Source organism: Montipora foliosa, unplaced genomic scaffold (genome assembly GCF_036669935.1).
Source record: "Montipora foliosa isolate CH-2021 unplaced genomic scaffold, ASM3666993v2 scaffold_420, whole genome shotgun sequence".
Lineage (NCBI taxonomy): Eukaryota > Metazoa > Cnidaria > Anthozoa > Scleractinia > Acroporidae > Montipora > Montipora foliosa.
This window is the reverse complement of record NW_027179724.1, coordinates 2,501-25,000: the sequence shown is the minus strand read 5'-3', so window position 1 is coordinate 25,000 and position 22,500 is coordinate 2,501. Positions and strand designations below refer to the sequence as shown.

The 22,500-nt window shown below is 39.1% G+C and overlaps 3 protein-coding genes across 8 annotated transcripts in view; all 3 read left to right on the top strand.

The window, feature by feature from the left end:
* LOC137988502 (uncharacterized) overlaps positions 1-7,183 on the top strand; it is a 21,075-nt gene extending 13,892 nt beyond the window's left edge. For all 6 annotated transcript variants that reach the window (XM_068834506.1, XM_068834503.1, XM_068834501.1 and 3 more), the window contains exons 9-12: positions 1-378; positions 1,196-1,275; positions 3,198-3,508; positions 6,120-7,183. The exon at positions 1-378 is cut by the window's left edge and continues 374 nt beyond it. In XM_068834506.1, the coding sequence (XP_068690607.1) occupies positions 1-378; positions 1,196-1,275; positions 3,198-3,484 (745 nt within the window). In that variant the 3' untranslated portion in view covers positions 3,485-3,508; positions 6,120-7,183. The remainder of the gene's footprint in view (positions 379-1,195; positions 1,276-3,197; positions 3,509-6,119) is intronic.
* Positions 7,184-12,617: 5,434 nt separating this feature from the next.
* LOC137988492 (uncharacterized) lies at positions 12,618-14,880 on the top strand. The gene is made up of 2 exons (XM_068834495.1): positions 12,618-13,262; positions 13,766-14,880. The coding sequence occupies exons 1-2, from the start codon at positions 13,006-13,008 to the stop codon at positions 14,025-14,027; spliced, it is 519 nt and encodes a 172-aa protein (XP_068690596.1). The 5' UTR covers positions 12,618-13,005; the 3' UTR covers positions 14,028-14,880.
* LOC137988516 (protein SSUH2 homolog) overlaps positions 14,513-22,500 on the top strand; it is a gene marked incomplete at its 3' end in the record, with an annotated part of 8,663 nt that continues 675 nt past the window's right edge. The window contains exons 1-7 of the mRNA XM_068834520.1: positions 14,513-14,516; positions 15,585-15,659; positions 16,821-16,896; positions 17,585-17,714; positions 18,309-18,369; positions 21,320-21,444; positions 22,284-22,346. Of these exons, the coding sequence (XP_068690621.1) occupies positions 14,513-14,516; positions 15,585-15,659; positions 16,821-16,896; positions 17,585-17,714; positions 18,309-18,369; positions 21,320-21,444; positions 22,284-22,346 (534 nt within the window). The remainder of the gene's footprint in view (positions 14,517-15,584; positions 15,660-16,820; positions 16,897-17,584; positions 17,715-18,308; positions 18,370-21,319; positions 21,445-22,283; positions 22,347-22,500) is intronic.

Sequence of the window (22,500 nt, the reverse complement as noted above, 5' to 3'; positions counted from 1 at the left end):
CTCAGAATTGAGCAGTCAGGGATCAGAGGTATCAGATTCCACAGTTCCAAATGGTTCAAAAACTAGAGAAAATGCTAAACATGTTAAGAGGCCTATGAATGCTTTCATTTTGTTCAGCACGAAGCATCGTACATTCTTCAATCAGTTGTATCCTGGAAAAGATAATCGTAAAATCAGCACCCTCCTTGCTGAAAAATGGAGAAGTATGAAACCAGAGGAGAAAGAGCCATACCGAATGGAGGCTAAAGAATTAATGAGACAAACTAAAGAATCGCATCCAGATTTCAAGTACTTTTATGGGGTAAAGAAATCAGGGACATTGACGGCCAATGGGGACAGTACCAGGCCACCTACACGTACCTTGGATCGTGGCTACAGGTGAGATTTTCCCTGCAGGCTCTCTTGTCTCCCATAAAACCCAATTCAAGGTAGTTTTGAAATGATCACGTAGTGAAGGACTACATGTATTTTTGAAACCTTTGGTGACCAGTAATAATGGCTTCAAATGTCTGAGACTGTAGAAAAGAACTGGAGGTTCACCATTCAGGGACTTCCTGGTAAGGTCAACCAGTAAGAGGTTGGTATCAGGGGTTAACTAGAAAAATGACCCTGTTTTAGTGACTTCTTGAGACAAGACATCTGCACTGTAATGGACAATTTAATGCTTCTGGCAAGAAATGCCATAAAATTAATACAGCCACAATGATGGAGTTGCTGCATGAAGGTTAGTACATAATAAGGCTATCAGATCTCCTAAAAGTGGCACTCACAGATTTTGCTGTTACACCTGTCCAGAAAATTTTACTTGTCAATGGGGTACTCTTTTTTGGGGCATTAAAGGGCTAACAACATCTAGGTCCACAGAAAAACTGTCAGCTCCGATTTTCAAAGGTAAGGATGAAATTATTTTTAACTCATTGACCGCTGGGAGTAAGATTTTACCCTGTCTAACGCCAGACGTTTTCACTTGTCAATTGGGGGTGTCCTGGGGAGTGAATGAGTTAACCAGTCAAAAACTATATGGCCCCTCCATTAGCTCATTGACTCCTGGGAGTGACACGTGTTAACAGATTTTACTCTGTCCAACACCAGACAATTTTACTCATCAACTGGGGGCATCCTGGGGTGCCTGCGGAGGAGTGAATGCCAATGTATCAGTGTCATCCAGGATCATTTGCTTTTTGTTGTGTTTCAGAGGTGCTTTATATGCAAATGGGAAGGATTTTAAGCCTGCTTTGAAGAGGACCCAATGCCAACGAAGTAATACACGGCCAGGTTTGTATGTAAATGTATTTAGTTTGTTGGATTTGGACTAGCTAGATAACAGCCTGTGGGCAGGGGCGTTACTAAACACAGGAACGAAACAGAATATACCGGAATAAACCGGAATATGCCGGAATGAGGCGGAATAACACCGGAATGAGACGGAATGAACAAGAATGGTACCGGAATATACCGGAATGAGGCGGAATGACAAGAGAATAAGGCAGAATAAACAAGATGTACGGGCGTTACTAAACACAGTAAAGGAACGGAATATACCGGAATATGCCGGAATGAGGCGGAATAACACCGAAATGAAACGAAATGAACAAGAATGGTGCCGGAATACACCGGAACGAGCCGGAATGACACCCAAATAAAGCGGAATATACCGGAATGAACCTGAAAATGCCAGAACTTGGTGTTTTAGTAAGCGCCGACCGATTCGGTTGTTTCAGTCAGTTTTTGTTATGTCACGTGATTCCCTAAGGGAATTGCATGTGTTTTTGCCTTTTCTAACATTTGGAACACATCGATCACGAGAAAAATTTGACAGGTATATCCGTTGCTAAATGAATAATTATTTCTTGGGGAAGTAACATTTTTTTCGTGAACGAGTACAGACGTAGCAAGAGAACATAATGTTATTCTAATTGTTTTTGTCTATGGATCTCGGAGGCGGCTGTGCGAGTCAGAAAACCCGTGAACATTTTAATTTCATTCTGACAGGTCAATTGTGTATTGGCCAATCACAATCAAGTTCAGCGAACCACAAACTAATTACCGTTGCTACTTGCCTGCTTCCCACGACTCACACGTGATGGAGATTTACGGAAATAGATTCGCAAAACGGCCGGAAGACTCTTTTTCTCTTCCCGATTTGTTGGCAATAATGCCATCGAACCTGAACGCAGTGTTTCCTTGTTTGATGAAAGAAGTCAGAAGCACAGAAAAAAGATCGATCATTGATAATATATTTACATGAAGAATTGCCGAGAACATATCGTGACTCGTTCCAAGCCTTATTACTTCCCCTTCATGTAATTTTTTTTGTCAGTCTCTCTATTCTGCAACATTTATTCATTCACAGTCTAGAATGTTAAAAATTACTTTTTGTTCCTTGTCATTCCGGTCCACGCTAATCAGCTTGATTCTGATGTCCTTCTGGTTTATTCTACCTTATACTGTTGTCATTCTGCCTCATTCCAGTGTCATTCGGTTTTATTCCAGAGTCATTCCGCCTTGTTCCGGCATGTATATTCCAGTTTATTCTGGTATATTCCGCTTTATTTGTGTGTCATTCCGGCTCGTTTCGGTATATTCCGGTACCATTCTTGTTCATTCCGTCTCATTCCGGTGTTATTCCGCCTCATTCCGGCATATTCCGGTATATTCCGTTCCGTTCCTGTGTTTAGTAACGCCCGTGGGGCAGCATTGTTGGAGTCTGACCACGTGGAAGGGCGCAATACACGTACAAGCTATAGTAAAAACAAAAGTCATTATCCAAATTTCAGAAAACATTTGCTACGTGTAGAGTAGATTTGGCTCCATTATTCTTTGGTTCAAAAATTGATCAAGAGCAGTTACATGGAAATAAAAATAACTGATTTCGGGGGCCATGCCTGTGATTCAGCACGCTCGTATTCCCTGGTTTCACCTACGACCTGACACTTGAACGTTTCACTGAAAACCATGCAATTCCATGTGGCATCAATCTTGCTGCAGTGATAATTAATAAGGGATTAACCTAGAAATAGCATTCATGGAGGAGCAAGGGTGTCTTAAGATTCAGCGTTTGCCAACTGGGTATTTTTGATGATTTTGATATAATAAAGTATTAAGCAGGAAAGAAGAAAAAGCCAAGCATGGCAAAAGAATGTTTACAGCCATTATAAGATTGAGACTTGTTATTGTTACTTTGTTCTTAAAAAAAGACAAGACAGAAAATATCATGAAGAAAAACAACTTGCCAACCACAGATTATGAAATGTTGCTGCCTGCTACATTGGAAAGCAAGTCAGTTCAAAAGAGTGTGACACTAAATGCCATCCTACACCAAGACGACAACCACCACTTTACGATGCAAAACCTTAAGTCAAGCGAAAGTCATGGGAGTCCAGTAATTAAAGCTAATGTGGAGTGGCATCCCAGTGCATGTGACTTGTGGGTTCATTGTGACAAGTGTAAGGAGTGTCAAGTGTTACCAGATGGGACTGCATGACCCTGCATCTCTACCTGACAAATGGTACTGTAAAATGAACAAAAAATTTGTATCAAAATTAAGGTTTGCTGTACAGTAAAATGCATTTTATTACTTATGGGGCTCGACTGAAACAACTGCCTGAAAGAGCAAAGCTCTGTTACAACTATAATGAGCATAACCCATTGACACCTAAACCGGCCAAAACCGGCCGCGCGCGATGACCCCTGAAATACCTAAACCGGCCAAAACCGGCCGCACAAAATGGCGTCTTGATCGGAGTTGATCTTAGGCCTCTACCCAGTCTCCCTTAGGAAATCTAAATTTTTTGTTGTTATGGAGATTTAGAAGGATAATTGACCAATCATTTGCCGTGTTGTGAGCATATTTTGACAGCTGATAAGAGACCCCACAAGGGCTGGCTTTTTGCCCTTTCGATCGCGCGATCAAATTACGCGAAAACAACAGCCGATACGCCAGATAGCGCACCCATCGATGGGGATATTCATGCTTTTTTTTTTCGGATTCGGAGGATCTAGGGATCTAAGGGATCTTTTATGGTTTTCCTGTAAGAGGAGGGGATATTAGAAACAAAAATTTTGATTTAGATGGCTTTAAAAGTGACGAAGAAGACGGTGAAAACCTAGAGACCGATGATAAACAAGAAGCTCGCTGGAATGATCAGCTCGATAGTATTCAAGTTCCAGATTTCGTGGCAGCCACTGCTCGGTATTTCGTTTTAGATAATCAGAATGAATTAAATATTTTTCCTAGTTTTCATAGGAGATGATCCATGGGAATTAATGGTAAACGAAACGAGTAGGTATGCCTGTCAAAAACTGTTAAAACCCCCGGGCGCATTACCTTTTTTCATGGAGTAAGCCGCGCAGAATTAAAGGCCTTCGTAGCAATTAACGTCATAATGGGCATTGATTTGCTCCGGAATTTAGCTTTATATTGATCAACCGATGGATTTTTTGCAAATAACAAGTTTTTTTTGTCCTAACATAAATTGGTAATCGAAGGAATTTTCACCTTCGGCATACCTCGGAAGATCAGTGTCTTCAACAAATAAATCAATCCGATCGTGCGTTTATATTCCGTAAATGCGAGAATACCTCCAGCGATTTTCTCTGTTGGTTTTCTTGTGTTTTGTAAGTTATCTTTCAGTGAAAGTTTTCGAAAGAGCACTTTTGTACACAATTTGACCTTGTTTGTTCTATCATGAAACATGATAGTGATCAATTAACTAAATTAATCTTGCGGTTTTGTGCACGTTTATTTCGACAAACAGAAAGCTCCTCGTGAAATTTTGTTTCGGCAGCGGCGTTTGGGCATAATTTTCGCACTTATACCTGCAAGAAAACAAAGCGATTGGAATAAATTTCAAGAAATTTTTATCCATTGAGTGGTTAGATTTAACTGTAAATTGCACAAGGCATATTTTGAGTTATAATATATATTTTTCAAGCGCTTTGTTTAGTTAGCGATCAAAAACTTTCTTGAATGCTTAACGCGCGCTGCTTCGAAAATTCTACCTTTACATTTTCAGTCGAGCCTTAGGACGTGTTTTCAATCACTTTTTAGCAATATTTTTACATCATCTGGAAGTTCACTGTTTCTTCTTCAAGGTGAACTTAATTCTAGAACTCAGTATCTTGTGTACATTTACTGCGCATATGGTTTATTTTTAACGCTCGCTTTCCAATGCAAAACCTCGAAAATTTCCCAAGTTATCTTGCCTAACAAAACAGCGCACGCGAACGAATCATTGGGATAAAGGTAAAAATTTAGCCAAAGATTTTCATGTAGTACCCAGAGAATTCTCCGTCCTATTCCTGATGGCTAACAAACACCCTGCTTTTTATCACCTATTAATTTTTTTGTTGACATCCTTGGTGAAATGCAGTACATGTTTTCACTCCTAGCTACAATCCTGGACAAAATTAATGGGACAATAAGGTCAATAAAGCACAAACAGTCTCAAAGACAATTAATGGGCATGATGTCACCCCCCCCCCCCCCCCCCAACCCTTACAATGTTGATTTGAATTTGGAAACATCTATAAAAGCTGCACTTGACTTCAACATTGCGTGGGGGACACTAATTGGGAATTATAATATTTTATTGTAAAACATAAGGTACTCCTTTAATTGAAGTTATTTTGTCCTCTTATTGAAGTAGTCCCAACATATTTAGTTATGGTTTTGGCTTATTGCAAACTTGCAAACAATCAATGTGTTAACTGGCTTGCTTACCCAGCAAGGTGTGCCCAATGACTTCATGATTGTATTATAATAATAATAATAATAATAATAATAATAATAATAATAATAATAATAATAATAATAACAACAACAACAACTTTATTAATCCCTGTAAAAGACCTGTCAGTCAATCAACAAAGGTTGATAGACTGGTATTAATCGGTATTTGAGTGACAAAGACTTTTTTGAAATGAAATGTTAATAGAACCATTGGGAACTCGGAAAAATCCGAGCCAGATGGCATTCAAACACACGACCCTCTATGATCTAGTTGGATACTCCATCCACTGACCTACTGGAGACTCTATGGTGAGCAAGACTATTAATGTTTCATTTCATATGTGTATATATCATTCTCAAAGACCTTTTTACCCATCTTTCATTTCAGGTATTGCTGTGAAACCTAACAGAAAAGCTCTACAAATTCAAAGGCATTTTGTTTTACGTGACTTTGCCTGAAAACTGAATGGCTTATGGGAATAGAACGATAAAAAACAAGCTGCAAGCAGAGAAGCCAAATGAGAAGTGGGAAGAGTGAGGCTACCTAACCCTTAATATGCCCTTCTTACTCTCTTACTGTGCTCATTCCTTGCATCCATCTTTGGGCACATCGTTTTTTGCAGTCATTCACCCCATTTCTTACCAATGAACCTACATGTTCTTGTTATTGCACTGTTGGAAAGCCTTAGATCTGGCTCAGTTGCATTGTTTGCAGATGGCAAAATTAATGATGTTGCAACGCAAGTCCAAACTCAGTCAGTGAAACAAGTCTTAGCTAGACCTTTATTAGTTTGGCCCATTTTATTTAAAGCGTTTTGTTGGAAGTGTCTGTAGTTCACGCCTACATTCATTCTTCATTCATCTTTGATCATAACATCCGGTATAAGATTGGTCGATTTCATGAACTGATATTGTCATGCTTCATACAGAATAAATTTATGCCTGAATTAGTTTGTACAAATACTCCCTTTTTGTTCCTCATGTCAAACAATGACAATTTATTGCAGAAACAGTGTTTTTTTTTGTTTTTTTTTTGCAAGAAGTTAGTTTGATTTTTAGAGAAAAAAAACGTGTTTTACTCATGCAAGTCCTTCCATCTTCTGGCAGTGATAAATGGCACAATATTAGTCCAACCTCATTAGTTTTAATCTATTTAGATGAACCGTTTTGATGGGCATGCATGGTTATATAGTTCATTGCCACAGTTCATCTTACATTTACTTGGGAATAGTCATTAATTTTCATGGTAGTAGAGAAAGAACCCATCTTTGTTGTGTTTTAGTATTTTATATTACAGCCTAACTGGAAATTTTAACCATGTCCTTTTATTGTTAGGAAAGCAGAAATTAGATTGGTACTATAGGACTTGTGCTGGCCATGATCTTAGATACTAGTATCCTAGTTGTGGCTGTTCACACATTCAATAAATGTGTCATAGGACATTTCACTTTAGTGTGGTATCAAACATTCTTTGTTGGTTGCTGTTCATGACATTAAATTTACTTTAAATTTAAAAGAGTATACTTTAAAATGAGACTTAATACTTATTCAACAAGACTCACAGCATATAGCTAATATTTCAGTAGTACATCAACTTGTGTTTTTGAAATAAAGTAATGAAACCCATCCCATGCTTACAGTACAGCAAACGTTTCTTTAATAGTATTAAGGTCTGATTTTAAATTGAGTACTCATGAAAGAATGCAATTTAATATAAAAGTACTCATTCTTGCTGTAATTTCCTCATAAAGGCCTGGAATATGTATGTCTACATCTAGAAGCATGTTATCAAATCAAACAAGGCACATGCTTGCAACCAGTTCCCTTCATTACCACAGAATAGAATCCCCACAATCAAACTTGATTTAAGTGTTCCAAAAAATTCTCAACAATTTACATTGTGCTGTAAAAAATGAAGAGATTTCTCTTTGAACCAATGACTGTTTTGGGGATAGTCAATTCAAGTGCTCCAAATGTAACTTCAGTCTAAAACCAAAGATTGCCCTTCGTTACCAGGTATGTGAGACAACCATGCACTCTATAAAATCCACAGAGCTCATGTTGACTCAAGTCTTCTTATCAACTCTTCATGAATAAAAATTAATGTTCTTCATTAAGGTAGCTGAAAAGCTGAGTCTTCATGAAACTACCAGTATTTACCAAAGCAAAACTGTTGCCGTGACAACAGTATACTGGTTGTTATTTTGTCTTGCATCATGCACATATCATATCACTACACTGGTGCAAAGTTTAATGATGATTATATTTTTGGAACAATATTGTTTGTGTTCTTTTTCACTTATGTGTACTGACATGTCCACAAATGCGGGGGGGGGGGAGCGTCACCCAGAAGTCATTCCAGAAGTCATACCAGAAGCCATACCAGCAGAGGATCTTTGGCTCACAGGTCCTCACACGTTCGTACCACGAAACAGATCCTTTTCTGAGGTTAAAAACCTGGCTACCGGCCTATTAATCAATCATTTGTCAGAAAGAAGAAATTCCTGTCCTCTTTAAAAAAAATTGACACGCATTGCTTACGTGTGGTAGTGAAGTAACAGCGATTTATTCTATAACTCTTCCAGGAGATTCAAGTTGTCCTTGCGTAATATGTAGCTCAAACAGTGCACGATATTGTTTTGGTATTGTCTATCATTGTAGTGCCATGGTAGAAGTCTTGGGTAAATAGCCTGAGAAGACATGTGGTTACTAGCAAAGTACTGAGCCCAGAAAGATTGAAGAAAATAAATGGGAAGTGAAAAACATTGTCTTCTTGGATGACATGTTGACAGTTGTCTTTGCGTAATATGTAGGTCTAACAGAACACGATATTGTTTTGGTATTGTCTATCATTGTAGCGCCATGGTAGAAGTCTTAGATAAATAGCCCCTTGAGAAGACATGTGGTTACTAGCAAAGTACTGAACCCAGAGAGATTGAAGAAAATAAAAGGGAATCGAGAAACATTGGCTTCTGGGCTGACATGTTGATCATGCAACTTCTTTCCACCACAAGTGTAAGCGTGCACTGACAGCATCTGACAGCTTTGCAAACAAAAGTTGAAAGCTGAAGTTAATCCTGTTCGGTGGGGTTAGTAAGAAATATACCACTCAGTATCAGAAGCATAATTAGTACTGGACCGAAAATTCTATTTTAATGCTATCAACTGCGAACCAAGCAAGATACAGATTTTGTTAGCTTGCTTTATGCAAAACAAATATTGATGTAAAAGTAAATAAATATGGATACACAATTTTTAAGAAGAGCAGAAGGAAGTTTCAGGACGGTCGATCGAGAATAAAATATTTTGCCATCGGTAACAAAATCTACGACATAGAAACAACATTAATTTTGAACCACGAATATAAAAAGTTACCATCAGCAAAAAACAGTTTGGGAGATTTTAGTTGTTTTGCTGCACCGAGTAAATCGCACATCGAATTCAGCGGGTGCTCTGATCAAGTTACCGCGTTATTTTACCGCGGCATGTTTACTCGCGAAACAGTGAAGCAACTGTGTCAAATGATGCCAAGCTACCGGGTTTTTGTTAGTTTTCTTTTTCTTTCGATTGTTATAAATTTTGACAAGAAATGTGCGAATTCAACACAAAGATCACAATCGCCCAACTCTCAGAGGTTGACCATTGTTTCTGGAAAATCAAAAATTTACTCTCCAAGACAAGGTTATTTATGACCAGCTAATTCCATCGTTTTGGTAATAGCAGCTACTTTATTATTCATCAGCGTCACAATCTTTTGCCGATTTTGGGGGTCATTTTGTTGAAACTCAAGCACGCTTCCAACAGACCTGTTTATTTTCGTGACTTATGCGTTACCACAAAAATTCTCCCCGTATCACATTTCCACACATGTATGCAAATTTGCTAAGCTCGAAAATTACACAACATGATAAATTTACAAAAGCTGGAAATTTCACAGAAATATTTTCCACCGAAACATTTATTGAAACAAGCAACATATTTGCTATAAGAGGCTAGAAACCCTTCCTATTTCAGTTGCGTGCGTGCAAGCGAAACACACAATCACAAAGCATATGCAATTAAATAAATTTCTGACAGTTCACATTCAACCCTTTTCGAAAGAACCTTGACCGTAAATAATAAAGCACAAAAGAGACAACAAGCTTTCATTCAAGTAATTTTTCCCTGTCACATTTACAATTTTTTTTAACCTTTGCAGAGTTGAGTACAAAATGAATGTTACTTGCCAGACAAACAGGCAAACTTTAAATAGATGCGACTTCAGTAAACACTGTGAGACACACAGCAGAGATCACAGATCTACTTGTGGTGTTCGATTCCTACTCTGTCTTTGTTGAACCCGTAAGTTACCAGAGAAATTTCCATTTGGTTTCAGTGTTGTACTTAACACCACCTTAGGCTTAGCGAAATATTAGAAGTACAGCATATTTTGATTTCGGCTCGACGGGCGAAAGATTCACGCTGTCGAAGTCCATTACTCGTCGCTTTTAAGATTCCAGATCTTTATGTTTCACCGCCTGTCTTGACGTTCCATTCTTGAGCTCCATATGGGTATATTTTTACTGGGTTGCCTATAGGCAAACGCAGTCGAGGTCTACGTTTAGTTTGTTTGTTTTCTTTTTTTTTTTTTTTTTTTTTTTCCGTGTCGGTAAAAGTCTTGCCTGTCACTCCCCTGGTAAGTAGTGTCTTTGTGTATAGAGCCTTCTGCCTGTATTTTCTTAGGATCGAGAGGGTAGTGGAACTGCGTAGATTTCTCTTGTGGACACAGTAGAATCATTAACTTAGCCTGCAATGGCGTCGAAAGTCATGCAACGCGAATGGCGTTTTAGTGGATCCTTAAACAAAATATACCCTTATGGAGCTCAATAATGGAAAGTCAGTTGGATAAACTAGGCATGAATCTCAAAAGCGACGAGTACTGGACTTCGACAACAATCTATCGCCCGTCGAGACGAAATCAAAGTGAGCAGTATTTACCTGAAGTACATGGTAATTTGACACAATTGAGTTTCTTGTCTTCACGCACGCAATCAAATAGGAAGAGGTTTTCGCCTCTAAGAGCAAATATGTTGTTTGTTTCAATAAAATTTTCGCTGGAAAAGGATTCTGTGGTATTTTCTGCCCTTGTGAATTATAATATCATGTTGTGTATTGAATTTTCGAGCTTAAGGTTGAAATGTGATGGGAGAAGTTTTTTAGTATTGCTCTGTAAGCAGGAAGGGCTCACAGGCCTGTTGGAAGCGTGCTTGAGTTTCAACAAAATGAGGCCCAAAATCAGTGAAAACTTGTGACGTAGATGAATAATAAAGTAGCTGCTATTTCCAAAATGATGGAATTACCTGGTGATAAATAACGTCGTACGCGTCTTGGAGAGTAAATTTTGACTTTGCATAAACAAGAGTTGGGCGATTGTGATCTTTGTTTTGACTTCGCTCATTTCATTGTCAAACTTTATAACACTTGACAGAAAAAGAAACTTACAAAAACCCGGTATCTTGCCATCATTTGACAGATGCTTCACTGTTTGGCGAGTAAACATTCCGCGGTAACTTAATCACGGCGCCCGCTGAATTCCGGCCATGTCACTTTCGATTTTGCAATTTACTTGAACGTAGCAAAAATCTCCCAAAATGTTTGTCGCTGATCGTAACTTTTTATATTCTATAGATCGTTTTCACGTGACGTCATCACCTTCCAAAATCTAAAACTAAAGATCCACCAAAGTTTTTATCCTCATCAGGCGGAGATTTGACGCCTGAGACTATACCCCATGTCGGGCTTTTGATCGCGAAGCGACCCCGGGGACGGGACAATTGACTTTGACCAGAAGATCAAGCGTGATTACCAAGGCTGTCCCAAAGTCACGCTTCAGTTGGGGAAAGGTATGAAGGTTTTATTTGTTTTCGTCGCCATAATCCGATAATTTAAACTGTAAGCTTAGCAGATATTGTCTATTTCGAGAACGTTTTTATCCTTAAGTTCCCATCTGATTGAAATCAAATTCCACCACAAGGTCAGAGTATTTTACGGGTCACTGATACGACGTGTTTGAAACCCCATTTACACGACAGGAAAAAACGGCAAGGCAAGGATGAAAATTGGCAAGGGTAACTTTTACTCTAGGCAAGGCAAGGGTAAATTGTGTAGTGTAAACCGGCAAAGGATGCCTTACCGTACCAATTTAATTTTCGGTTTTGGGACCACGTTTAGAGGTTGACCCGTTTTTGAAGAAATCGGTAAGGCAAGGACGAAAACTGGCACCTTGCCCGTTTTAAAGAAGTGTAAACGTTCCCGCTTGCCTAGAAGCCAATTTCTGATCAATCTGCGCATGTTACAGCTCCACAACGCAGTTGTAGTAGATTCAAAATGGCGGAGAAAGGGAAGTGGACTGACGAGGAGGTAGGAAAGCGGCAGGTACAAAACACAGGTCACAGGGCACAGGTCACAGGTCACAGGTCATTGTTTTACCAATACAGAAAGTATCCTAAACATTCATTAAAGTTAACCTTAGGCCTAAAAACGTTTGTTTAGGTCTAATTAGGCCTAAGGTTAGCTTTTATGAATGTTTAGGATACTTTCTGTACTGGTAAAACAATGACCTGTGACCTGCGTTTTGTACCTGCCGGTAGGAAAGTTAATGGACTTTTGGGCTGAGGAAACTATTCAATTTTCCTTGGATAATTCTAAAACTCCGAAGGAGAAAATGTCAGTGTACAAGACTCTACAAATGCAACTTGAGCAACAAGGTAGGAAACCTAGTTTTATACGACATTCACGGATCAATCAGTGTCAATATTTCTGAGAATTGTTTATAGAAAATGAAATACTTGTAATAGACAGCGTCTCTTCTATTTTCAATGGGTGTCAAATGTGATGTAAAGGCGATTATAAGCAAAATACGGAAACTTCGTCAAAAGTATAAACAGGAGAAAAATAAAACAAAGAAGAGTGGGAGAGCTCGAGAGCGAAAATGGAAATTCTTCAATAAAATGGACGGCATAATGGGTCACAGGGCTAACATTTCGCCACCTCTGGTCCTTGATTCAAGTACTGACCAGACTGAGGAAGGCAACATGTCATATTCGGAAGATGTCATTATGCATCATGGTAATTCCGTTTTGCTTTATCTAAAATTTATATTAAACTGTTGATTGGCCATGGGTATGTGCAGGGTGCACATAGACCATCATGTGAAAGGAGTAAGAGGTTCCACACTTGCTTTGAAGGAGTAAGGATACTGTAGCGATGTACTTTTGTTTAATGATTTCGTCGTTATGATTGATGCTGAAAGTGATGGTGCTGTCGCGGATGGAGGAGCTTCCCCTCCTGTACAAATGGATTCACTTACTGGGGGTCCATCCGAATCATGTTCATCCACTACTCCAACTACAGGTTCGAAGCCAGTCATAAATAAGGTACCCAGTGGGAAAGCATTACCAAAAAGCTGCAGCACCAAAAGGACTAAGTTGGAGAGATCTCTTGAGCTTCTCTGTGACAAGATGATAACCTCGGCAGCTTCAGAAATGGACAGGTGCTGAACTTTGAAATTCACTATGTTCAAGCAAGCACAGTGTTGTTGAAAAGTGCTTGCCTTTGCTGAGCACTTATTATTCCTTACCACAAAGAATGTAAGAAATTCATTGATGTTATTACCAACATTTCAAACGCCATACGATCCTGTCAAAGTGGCATAATAATAGGAACTCAGCTGAGATCATAGCAGTCTACTGTTTGCCTTGAAACTTGCAAAATTATTTCTTTGGAGTGTCAGATTTTGAGATAATACAAACTGTGGTTGTGAAGCTACAGTCAGGATTCTCAAGATCTGAGTTCTGTGAAGTCCTGCCTATGATATCAGTGCAATGTGCGCTTAGTTAGTTTTAACTAAATTATGAGATATATCTTCATATTGTGACATAATGGTCTTACAGAGCCTAAGAAATATGACACATTTGCACAATTTCATACAACTCATGTGTGTGGTCATCAGTCGTTGAAACATTGTATCCAAAGAGGTTGTTTTTTGCTCCAAAGATTTTTCAAGATTGAAGAAGAACGGCACAAGCGGGAAATGGCATTACAGTTGGAGCAGACAAAGATAGAGGCCGAGAGGCGACGAGAGGAAAGGCAACACGAGTTAGCAGTTCTTCAACTCTTAACACGCAATGCATATACGCCTACGACAAGCATGCAGTCATCAGCTGGACCTGTGGTATACAGTCCAACTGGGTATGATGATCCAGGCCAACGTGATAGCAGATATGTGGATGGGGCTATGGGACCATGGGTGGAGTAGTAGACGAAAGTGCGCGTTCATATTCGTCATCAGAGTCCAGCTACACACCGTTGTAATGAAAGGCTTTTTTGCAAGTCATACATGCAGAACATATTAATTATGAACTTATCCAGTTTCAAATGTTCTTTTATTTGTTTTATGTGGTATTATAGTATTGTTTGTTTAGATTCTTTGCCCCACGGTGGGGCTTTTTTTGACACTTTTGATTGATGTTAGTTTTTCACCCTGGGGAATTTGATTGAAAAGTTTTAAGAATTGTCAAATCCCCGCCCCTTGCCCACAATGGAGTAAAATTGATTTGAATTGGCTGGAGTAAAATCTACACCTGTTTCAGGCGTTCTTGAACAGCAGGGCTAAAGCCCAACCAATTTATTCTAACTGATTCAGTATCAGGGGCACCTCCTTTATTTACTTTGTATATCCACATGCTGCTTGCTGTACAGTGTATGTGCTTTTATAGCGGAGCTCTGCGTGCACTGAGCACCATGGGTAAGACACTGCAGTTAAGACAAAACAAAGAGAAATTTGTGAGACAGTGAAACAAAAAAACAATATTATTAATAATAATAATTACTACTTGTATACCTGTGCACAACATTGGGGGCCATACTCCAGCTAGTTTACAGCTAGCGTACATCTTTGATTTGGACATCCAAGTTATGGTCAATTGACACCTTTCAAAACAAGGTATCTGCTGATTTAAGTATCACATGCCCGTATCACTGGCTCAAGTTTAGAGCTCATCTGTTTGTTAGAAGTTGACTGCTGACCAGCTACTGGGTTTCGATTAGGTCGCAGCCTCAAGCCAGGTTAACTTATTGTCTACTTAAGCTTTTTCAAATCACATAATACATCTTGTTTACCCTCCCCAAAATTTTGCATAATTATTGTTTGCAATAGCCCACTTTATATTAAAATTCAGTCCTAAACAAAAGGCATCGTCTCGAGGCTCTGGGGAATTAATATAAGGATTTGTATGAGTTTATTCCCCAGAGCCTCGAGATGATGCCTTTTGTTCAGGACTGAATTTTAATATATCGAAATTTATTTCGTAAGAAAATTGTTTAATTGTTTGCCGTTTTATAATTGAATTTTTTTATATTTTGAACACAGATCAATATAAAAATTAATTTTGTAGATTTGGATTATGACTTTGGAATGTTATTACCTTAGAATATTAACAAGTTAATGAGCAAAAAATTATCTTAAAAATGAATATGTAGATTTCTTATGCATATCTTGAGAACTGTAAACTCTTATTCCTAAACAACTTCAATAATTTATTATTCATAGCATAACAAATATTAAAATATGAATTAAATCGTGTATAATAGAAGCCAACATCAACAATGTTTATTTATAGCACCATATTTTTGTTTAAGTGTCCTACCTACCTGAGGCAGCAGCCATTTGTGGGTAGATTTATGTACTTGTTTTGCAAATTTTGCTTTTAATAAAATATAGTGGGTATTATTGCTGTTGCTTTTGGGATTTAAAACTTATCGCTCTATTTTTTCATACCATTGATCATCACGCTTTTTTCCCTTTACACATTAGCCAATGTCCCAGCTCCCTCAGCTCCTCCAGCGGACATGTTTTCACAATACACTGGTTATGAAAATACTCGCTTTGGTTAGTATAATAATTAACAATATTTACCCTGCAGGAAACTCCACTCACACAAAAGTGGTTTTCAGGGAGTTCCTGCATCTGATCAAATTGGAATTTAGAAATATTGGTTTTTGAGGAAAAGGGGAAAACTGGAGAACCTGGAGAAAAACCTGTCAGAGCAGAGTAAAGAACCAACAACAAACTTAACCCACATGTGGCCAGGAGTCCAGAATCGAACCCGAGATACGTTGGTGGGAGGCGAGTGCAATCACGCCGTCCCTTCTCCCTGTATATATTCAAATATACTTATTATTTCAATGATTAGGGTGTCAGTTGGACTGGAAGGAGATCACGTAACAAAGATGGATTAGAACGTAAAGTGTGGGATATCGATTGGGTTATGGACCAGAATTGAAGTTTAAATCAAACCTATTTTTTTACGTCGATCTTTTTCGTGGACCAATGCCAACATTATAGACCTTTATTTTTGCAGTGATGTATGTAATAAAACTCTTTACGTTTGTCGACACCCAAAACAAGATTGAGTTCAGGCTCACTTCTTTTGGGAATTGGTGGTGGTGCCTCCTGTGGACTAGAAGAATGGGGCTGGGAAAAGGGACTTTTTCTTGCCCCATTCTTCTTGTGTGCTTGTGGTACTCGCTCAATACCCAAAACCAGGTTAAGTACAATGTGCGAGCCAGCGAGCCATGTGAGTCAACATGCGAGTCAACGTTATCAAAAGCTAACCATTTTAAACTTGGTGTTTAGACTTATTAATAAATACCGTTTATCAGCGCTATTTGAAATGGGTGCTTATAGACTTAAATGCAAGACTTGCGTGATTTGCATGGCTTGCTGGCTTGCAGTTTGTTGAGACCCACCCAAAACAAGTGAGCCTGCTTATAGGCTAATGTTACTGCCTTATAAAGATTGTTGGCAAAGATAAATATTGTGTGGAAACGTGAATTATGGCCTTGGGTGCATTCCATTGGTTTTATTCAAGACTGGATCAGATGACCTCTAGCTATAATTCACAGCATCATTCCACCTGAATTGTCAGTGATGGAGTGTGGGATGTTATTTCAAAGCCTGAGAATTGGACTGGACTATGATTCCAAGGATATTGGTCTTGAAATCTCGCAGTATGTACATGCATGACATGAAATATTTTTACTATCTCAGGCAGTTCATTTGTCCCACCTCCTCCGCCATATGTACCACCACCGACAGCACAGATGCCAGAACAGCATTTCCAACAGTGAGTTTTGTGTCTACTATAGTCTAAGACTAGGTACCATGAAATGTCAATATCATTTGCCTTTATGTGGTTCATTCTAATTGTCAAGGCTGTCATAGACTCATAAGCCCAGCTAGGAATTTAAGGTTTCATGTTTTGCTGATCATCACCATCATTATTGTCGTTATCATCATCATCACCATATCCTTCACCATCACAGTTACTGTAATTCATTGTTTTCTCTGTACAATCTTTATTTATTATCTACCGGAAACTGTTGTTCTTGCTCCTTCAGCAATCAAGTGCGTTTTTTGTGGAGTCTAGGCTTGGAAGTGCATTGCAAAATGTGTCACTGAGGTCAACATTGTTTTAGGCACCATAAAATAGAAGTTTGCCTTTATATGGTTTGTTCTAATCGTTAAGGTTTTCGTAGACTTTTAAACCCAGCAAGGAAAGGTTTCACTCATTTTATTATCATCATCACCATCCTCAATTCTGTCCTCCTCATCATCATCGTCATAGCCTTCACATCCCATTTACTGTCATTTTCTCCCTGTGTAATCATTATTTTATACTACCTATGCCATTGTTGTTGTTGCCCCTAAAGCAAAAAGGTATTAGTTGTTTGTGGTCTAGCCTTGTAGGCCATGCAAATGCATTGCAAAATGTGTCACTGAGGTTAACGTGACCATTCAGTATTGATTTGTAGTTCCCCAGCGATAACTGATGACCAAGCCCCAGATGCCATGCTACAGTTTGTCAGCGAGCACTGTAGCTATGGCAAGGCGCCAGCGCAGGAAATGGTGATCAAGGACATAGTTCCAATCAGTGCTTATCATGTAAGTATTATATTTTAGCTTAGAGGGGCAGCTGTGGGTGGCAAGTCTGAAATCAGGTTTGACCTCTCCAAAAAATGCGACTTTCAAAAAATCAGGCAAAATTTTGCATTTAACAGGTTTGCGATATACGTGGCTTGCAGGGTCCACACATCTGTGGTGGAAGATGAATCAACATAATGTACCTATGTACTGTGCATATTTGTCCCAGGCACCCCAACATAATTTGAGTGGTCAGTCTATTTAATCCAGGTGGTGTTACAGAGTTGGCAATTTTTCTTGCAACTTGTCTCAAAAATTTTCTGCAACAAACATTAAATGTAACAAAACAAATTATTGCATGACAGGCGTTTGGGACTGTGACGTGAGGGTATTATATCAAAAATTTCTCCTGAAAATGACCGGAAATTTAAAATTACCTCTTGAAATCTCATCCTCCTTACCCTAGTCCCAGAAGTTTTTCTTGAGCTGCGAGAGAGCCGTGAAGGGGTGAAGATAAGTCGCTCAAGTGGCTCAAGAAATACCTCTGGGACCAGGGTAGTACATCCTCCTCTATTCATTAAGTACTTGCTTTTACTTTTTTTTTCGTCTTGATAGTATTCTCTGACAAGTTTCTGTGAATCAAGGAAGACTGAGTGGGAATTTGAACCTTACCAAGGTAAGGATACACAAATATAGCATGGCCAAAAACGAATGAAGAAACCACCCATTATCAGCTATATCCAGGCCCCAGTTGTTCGAACGATGGATAGCGGTTAATCCACCGGATAAATCACTATCCACTGCACTGGATAACTCAATTGGTTTTTGTAGTGTTAATCCGCTGGATAGTGTGATTTATGCGGTGGATAGTGCTATCCATCATTTGAACAACAACTACGGCCAGAAATGTACGTAATTACATGTGCGCCCAATTTTGACATCCAACACAAATTGTCCCTTCAAGCCCAAACTAAAAAGCTCCAAATTTTAAAGGAAAACAATAAAAATAAACAAAGCAAAAAAACAGCAACAATAACAAAAAAACTATTTAGGTATTTCACGTTGATGTTTTCCTCAGTAAGGGAGAGTAATGTACAAAAACAAGACGCTTGGTGGCGTTTACGTGGGGTGCTCTGTTTTTGTAAAATGTGAAGATTGGATGCAAATGTAACTGATTCCTGAAGCCGACTGAGAGTCTCGAGGGAAGTGGTAAATGCGCTAAGGAATGTTAAGGGTGATGAAAATCGAACATTTCCTTGGCGACTTCAAGCGTTTTCATGAATCAGTTGTTTGTATTTGCTGACATTCAATAAAAGCAATTTTAGTTACATTTATACACGGTGGGAACCTTGCTTGTGTTACGTCCCGTTTTCACACAACACAAGCGAACTCAAACACAAGCGAATGCAAGCACAAGGAAAAGGAAAAACATATATCCTTGCGTTTGTGTTTATGCTTGCGTCAAGCCCGTTTTGACGGTCAATAGACCTTTTTACCGATATGGCGGCCATTTTGATTTCTATTGTTTCGAATAGCCATTATGGGATGCCCAGGTCCGGGCAGGAGGGGAAGGGTACTCTCAGAAAAATTGGGATGGTTTTTAGAAGAAGCTTCTTCTTCATCATTAAGTTACCAAGACCATCAACAAAACCATATAAAAATAGACCTTTTTGCAGATACGGTGTGGCCATTTTGATTTCTTTTGTTTCAAATAGATATTATGGGATGCCCAGGAAGCAAATTAATATGTATTTGCCCCCTGGGCATCCCATAATGTCTCTTGAAACAATAGAAATCAAAATCGCCGCCGTATCGGTAAAAAGGTCTATTGAGCGCTCTTGTGCTTGCGTCGCTAGTGAAAAACCAGGCTTTAGAGAACTTAAGCAACGACGACGGCGACAGCATCTCAAAATCTCGTTATTGTAATCTCGACCTTTTTAATATGACTAGGGTGTGTTAGTTTTTCAAGAATGACACTGGTCGTAACAGCGCTTAATTTAGGGCAGAAAATGAAAATTTATCCACAAATGCTGACGTCCTTCAAATTTGGTTATTGCACGTTTTTGTTTTGCAGACGACGGCAAACAAAAGGACAAAAATGACACACTCACGTGCAGGGCATGCAAATTTGTGACGTTCTTGTTTCCGTCGCAGTTGTTGTTGTGTTTCGTGTGCGCGTGTGCACAAATCGGCCTCGCAGTGACGTATCCATAGTAACAACCACGGCTGCAGCCTGGGACTGAATACCAGGCCTCTCGTGAAGCTTTGTTGAATCAAATGTTGATGATTTGCTGAAACCGTTTGCCCTACCACACCCCAGCGGTCAACGTCGTTCCACAAAATCGAACAGATGATTAAGCACGAGATGTTTTTGAGCTACGGACAGAACCAGAAGTGAGCTGTTTTCCATTTCAACTTGTCTTGATGATACCACACTTATATTGCGAAAGTGGAAGAATTCTTTTTACAATTAAAAGAAAAGATATGGGAGAGACTACTGTTACTTCCGGATTCCGGTCGCAAAGGCTCAAAAACTTCTCTTGCTCAAGTTAAGCTCTCTAACTCCTTTAAGGACGGTGCCTACTAATTCAAAGGTATTTTCTCCCTGGTTTATGATTATGCAGAAAATGTAGATCTTAGCAAGTGTTATTGAAATCAAAAAAAAAATTGGGGGTAACCACGCATTTTTGAAAGATAATTGATGAATACAAAGAAATGTATGGCATTTTTTCTCAAATTGAAGCTTAATTATCTCTCGAAAATGCGTGGTTACCCCCAATTTTCTCTGTGGATACCAAGATTACTTACTAAGATGTACTATTTCCGGACAGTTTTAAAATGCGCAAAAATATCCCTGTATTAATAAGCACTACGCATAGGAAATCCGAGTATCTCCAGATGCGCAGAACGTATGCGCAATAACAGTAGTAGGTGCCGTCCTTAACTTTGTGGCTTTGTCATTTCCGTGGCAGCTGTCGTTTCTTAAACAGAACAAATGAAAAGTTTGCTTTTGGCTAACCCTGTTCCCTGCGCAATGGCAAGAGTCCATCACCCAAGAGTAATGATTTACGTACCCAAATTGGCCACGTCCCCCCCCCCCCCCCCATCAATTGTCTAATTTTAAACCAAGTTTTGTGGGAAATTAACAATAGACCAATTCAGCTCCAACTCAATGTTGTTCCCAATTCAAACCCTTTGGGAATAAAACGTTTTGTTCTAGGTATTTCAATATCATTTAAATGTGGACGCTTCATTATAATGCAAATACAATACACAAAGAACCTTCACCCCGGGTAGTCTCCTACGTACCTGTTCTTTGTGTCGTCATGCGCAGAAAGAACGACCTTGTTTTTGCGGGGAGTAGCATTGCGTGACCACACAAAGAATGGCTCCGTAGGAGACTTTGAATTGGGTACAACATTTGGTATATTGTTTCTTTTCTCGCAAAACGTGGTTAAAACATAGGCACTTTTCTCACGCTGATGGGGACAAACCTGATACCAGATTCTTACTCTTGAGTATTGGACTCTTGGTAATACATCATGTAGTCGATAGCTGTTACCACAGCTTACAGCTTCATGTACTTGTAACGTAGTTTCTCAGTAGCATCTTGTGTTTTGTCTCAGGTCAGCCAATCGACAGTCCGGTCAATGGTCCTGCTCCTCTGCTATGGAATCTTCCAGTCCAGCCGCCACAAATGTTCGCAGACCACGAAACTGAGATTGAAGTCCCCCACACTGCAAATATAAAGGTCGGTGTTTGATAGGGCTAAGGAGCCTGTAAGTCTTAAAAGCACCGAAAAAGTGATCGTCTTGATTAAAGAAAGTCGCCAGTAGTTTCACTGTCTTCGTACCTGGAAGCCTTTTTTTAAAAATGACTAGTTCATGCTCTTGAATGCATTATGGGTAATCACGGAAACATGGCGGGAAATTCAAAGCAAAATAAACTGTGCATGACTCTACTTTATGGACTTTCGCCTTTATAAACGAAGCAAATAAGTCCAAGTTCACAACTGAGATGAACTGGACTTGGTAGCTATTCTTTGTAATTCCTAAATATTACTTTTTTGATTCCACACATTCTCTGTATTTTTTTGTCTTTGGAATTACAGGAAATGTATGGTAGAAACTTTGTTTAATAAAATAACTTCTACAATAGCCATTCTCTCCAGCTTTCTTCTGCCGCACGTTTGAGCGCATATCTTCTGTTTTGGAAAATTAAAAAAACCCAGCATTGCATATCATGAATACTTTTCATTCTTTTGAACTTCCACACAGACCCTGAATTTCTCTCCATCTTGCCCTGATTAGCCATGGTGCACTCAAAGGTGTGAACGCGTCCATTAATGACACCAGTGAGCGGCCATGCGAATTCGCACGTGAACAGAGTGAATTAGTGTTATTGGCTGACATGTTCGCAACCATGACGATATCAATGTCCTCCCATGTGAAAGATAAAGATACTATCTTCACTTTGCATGACGAAGATGTCAAATTTTATGAACAAGAAAGATCCCGGTATTTCATCGAGATCTATTCATATTAATATTACTAAACATTTACCGTAATGTCTACTGGTCGCTTGTTGCAGCCGTGCCATGATTGCAAAGCAGTGGGATATAAACAGTGTTATAAATGCCATGGGCAAGGATTGGTAAGCCTTACTTGTCATAACCTTGCGTAACCATACCGTAAAATCACCTATATTACTTTGGGGCCTACGGTTTATCGTTTACTATTGTGCCCAGAGGCAAAATATAGTTGTACGCAAAACTCAGTACTTGCAGTATGTTACATTTCCCAAAAAC

Excerpts from the sequence above, each read along its gene's own strand:
- LOC137988492 (XM_068834495.1), top strand. The coding sequence starts at position 13,006 with ATGATTGATGCTGAAAGTGATGGTGCTGTCGCGGATGGAGGAGCTTCC. Across the intron at positions 13,263-13,765 it reads GCAGCTTCAGAAATGGACAG|ATTTTTCAAGATTGAAGAAG; the intron begins GTGCTGAACTTT and ends TTTGCTCCAAAG.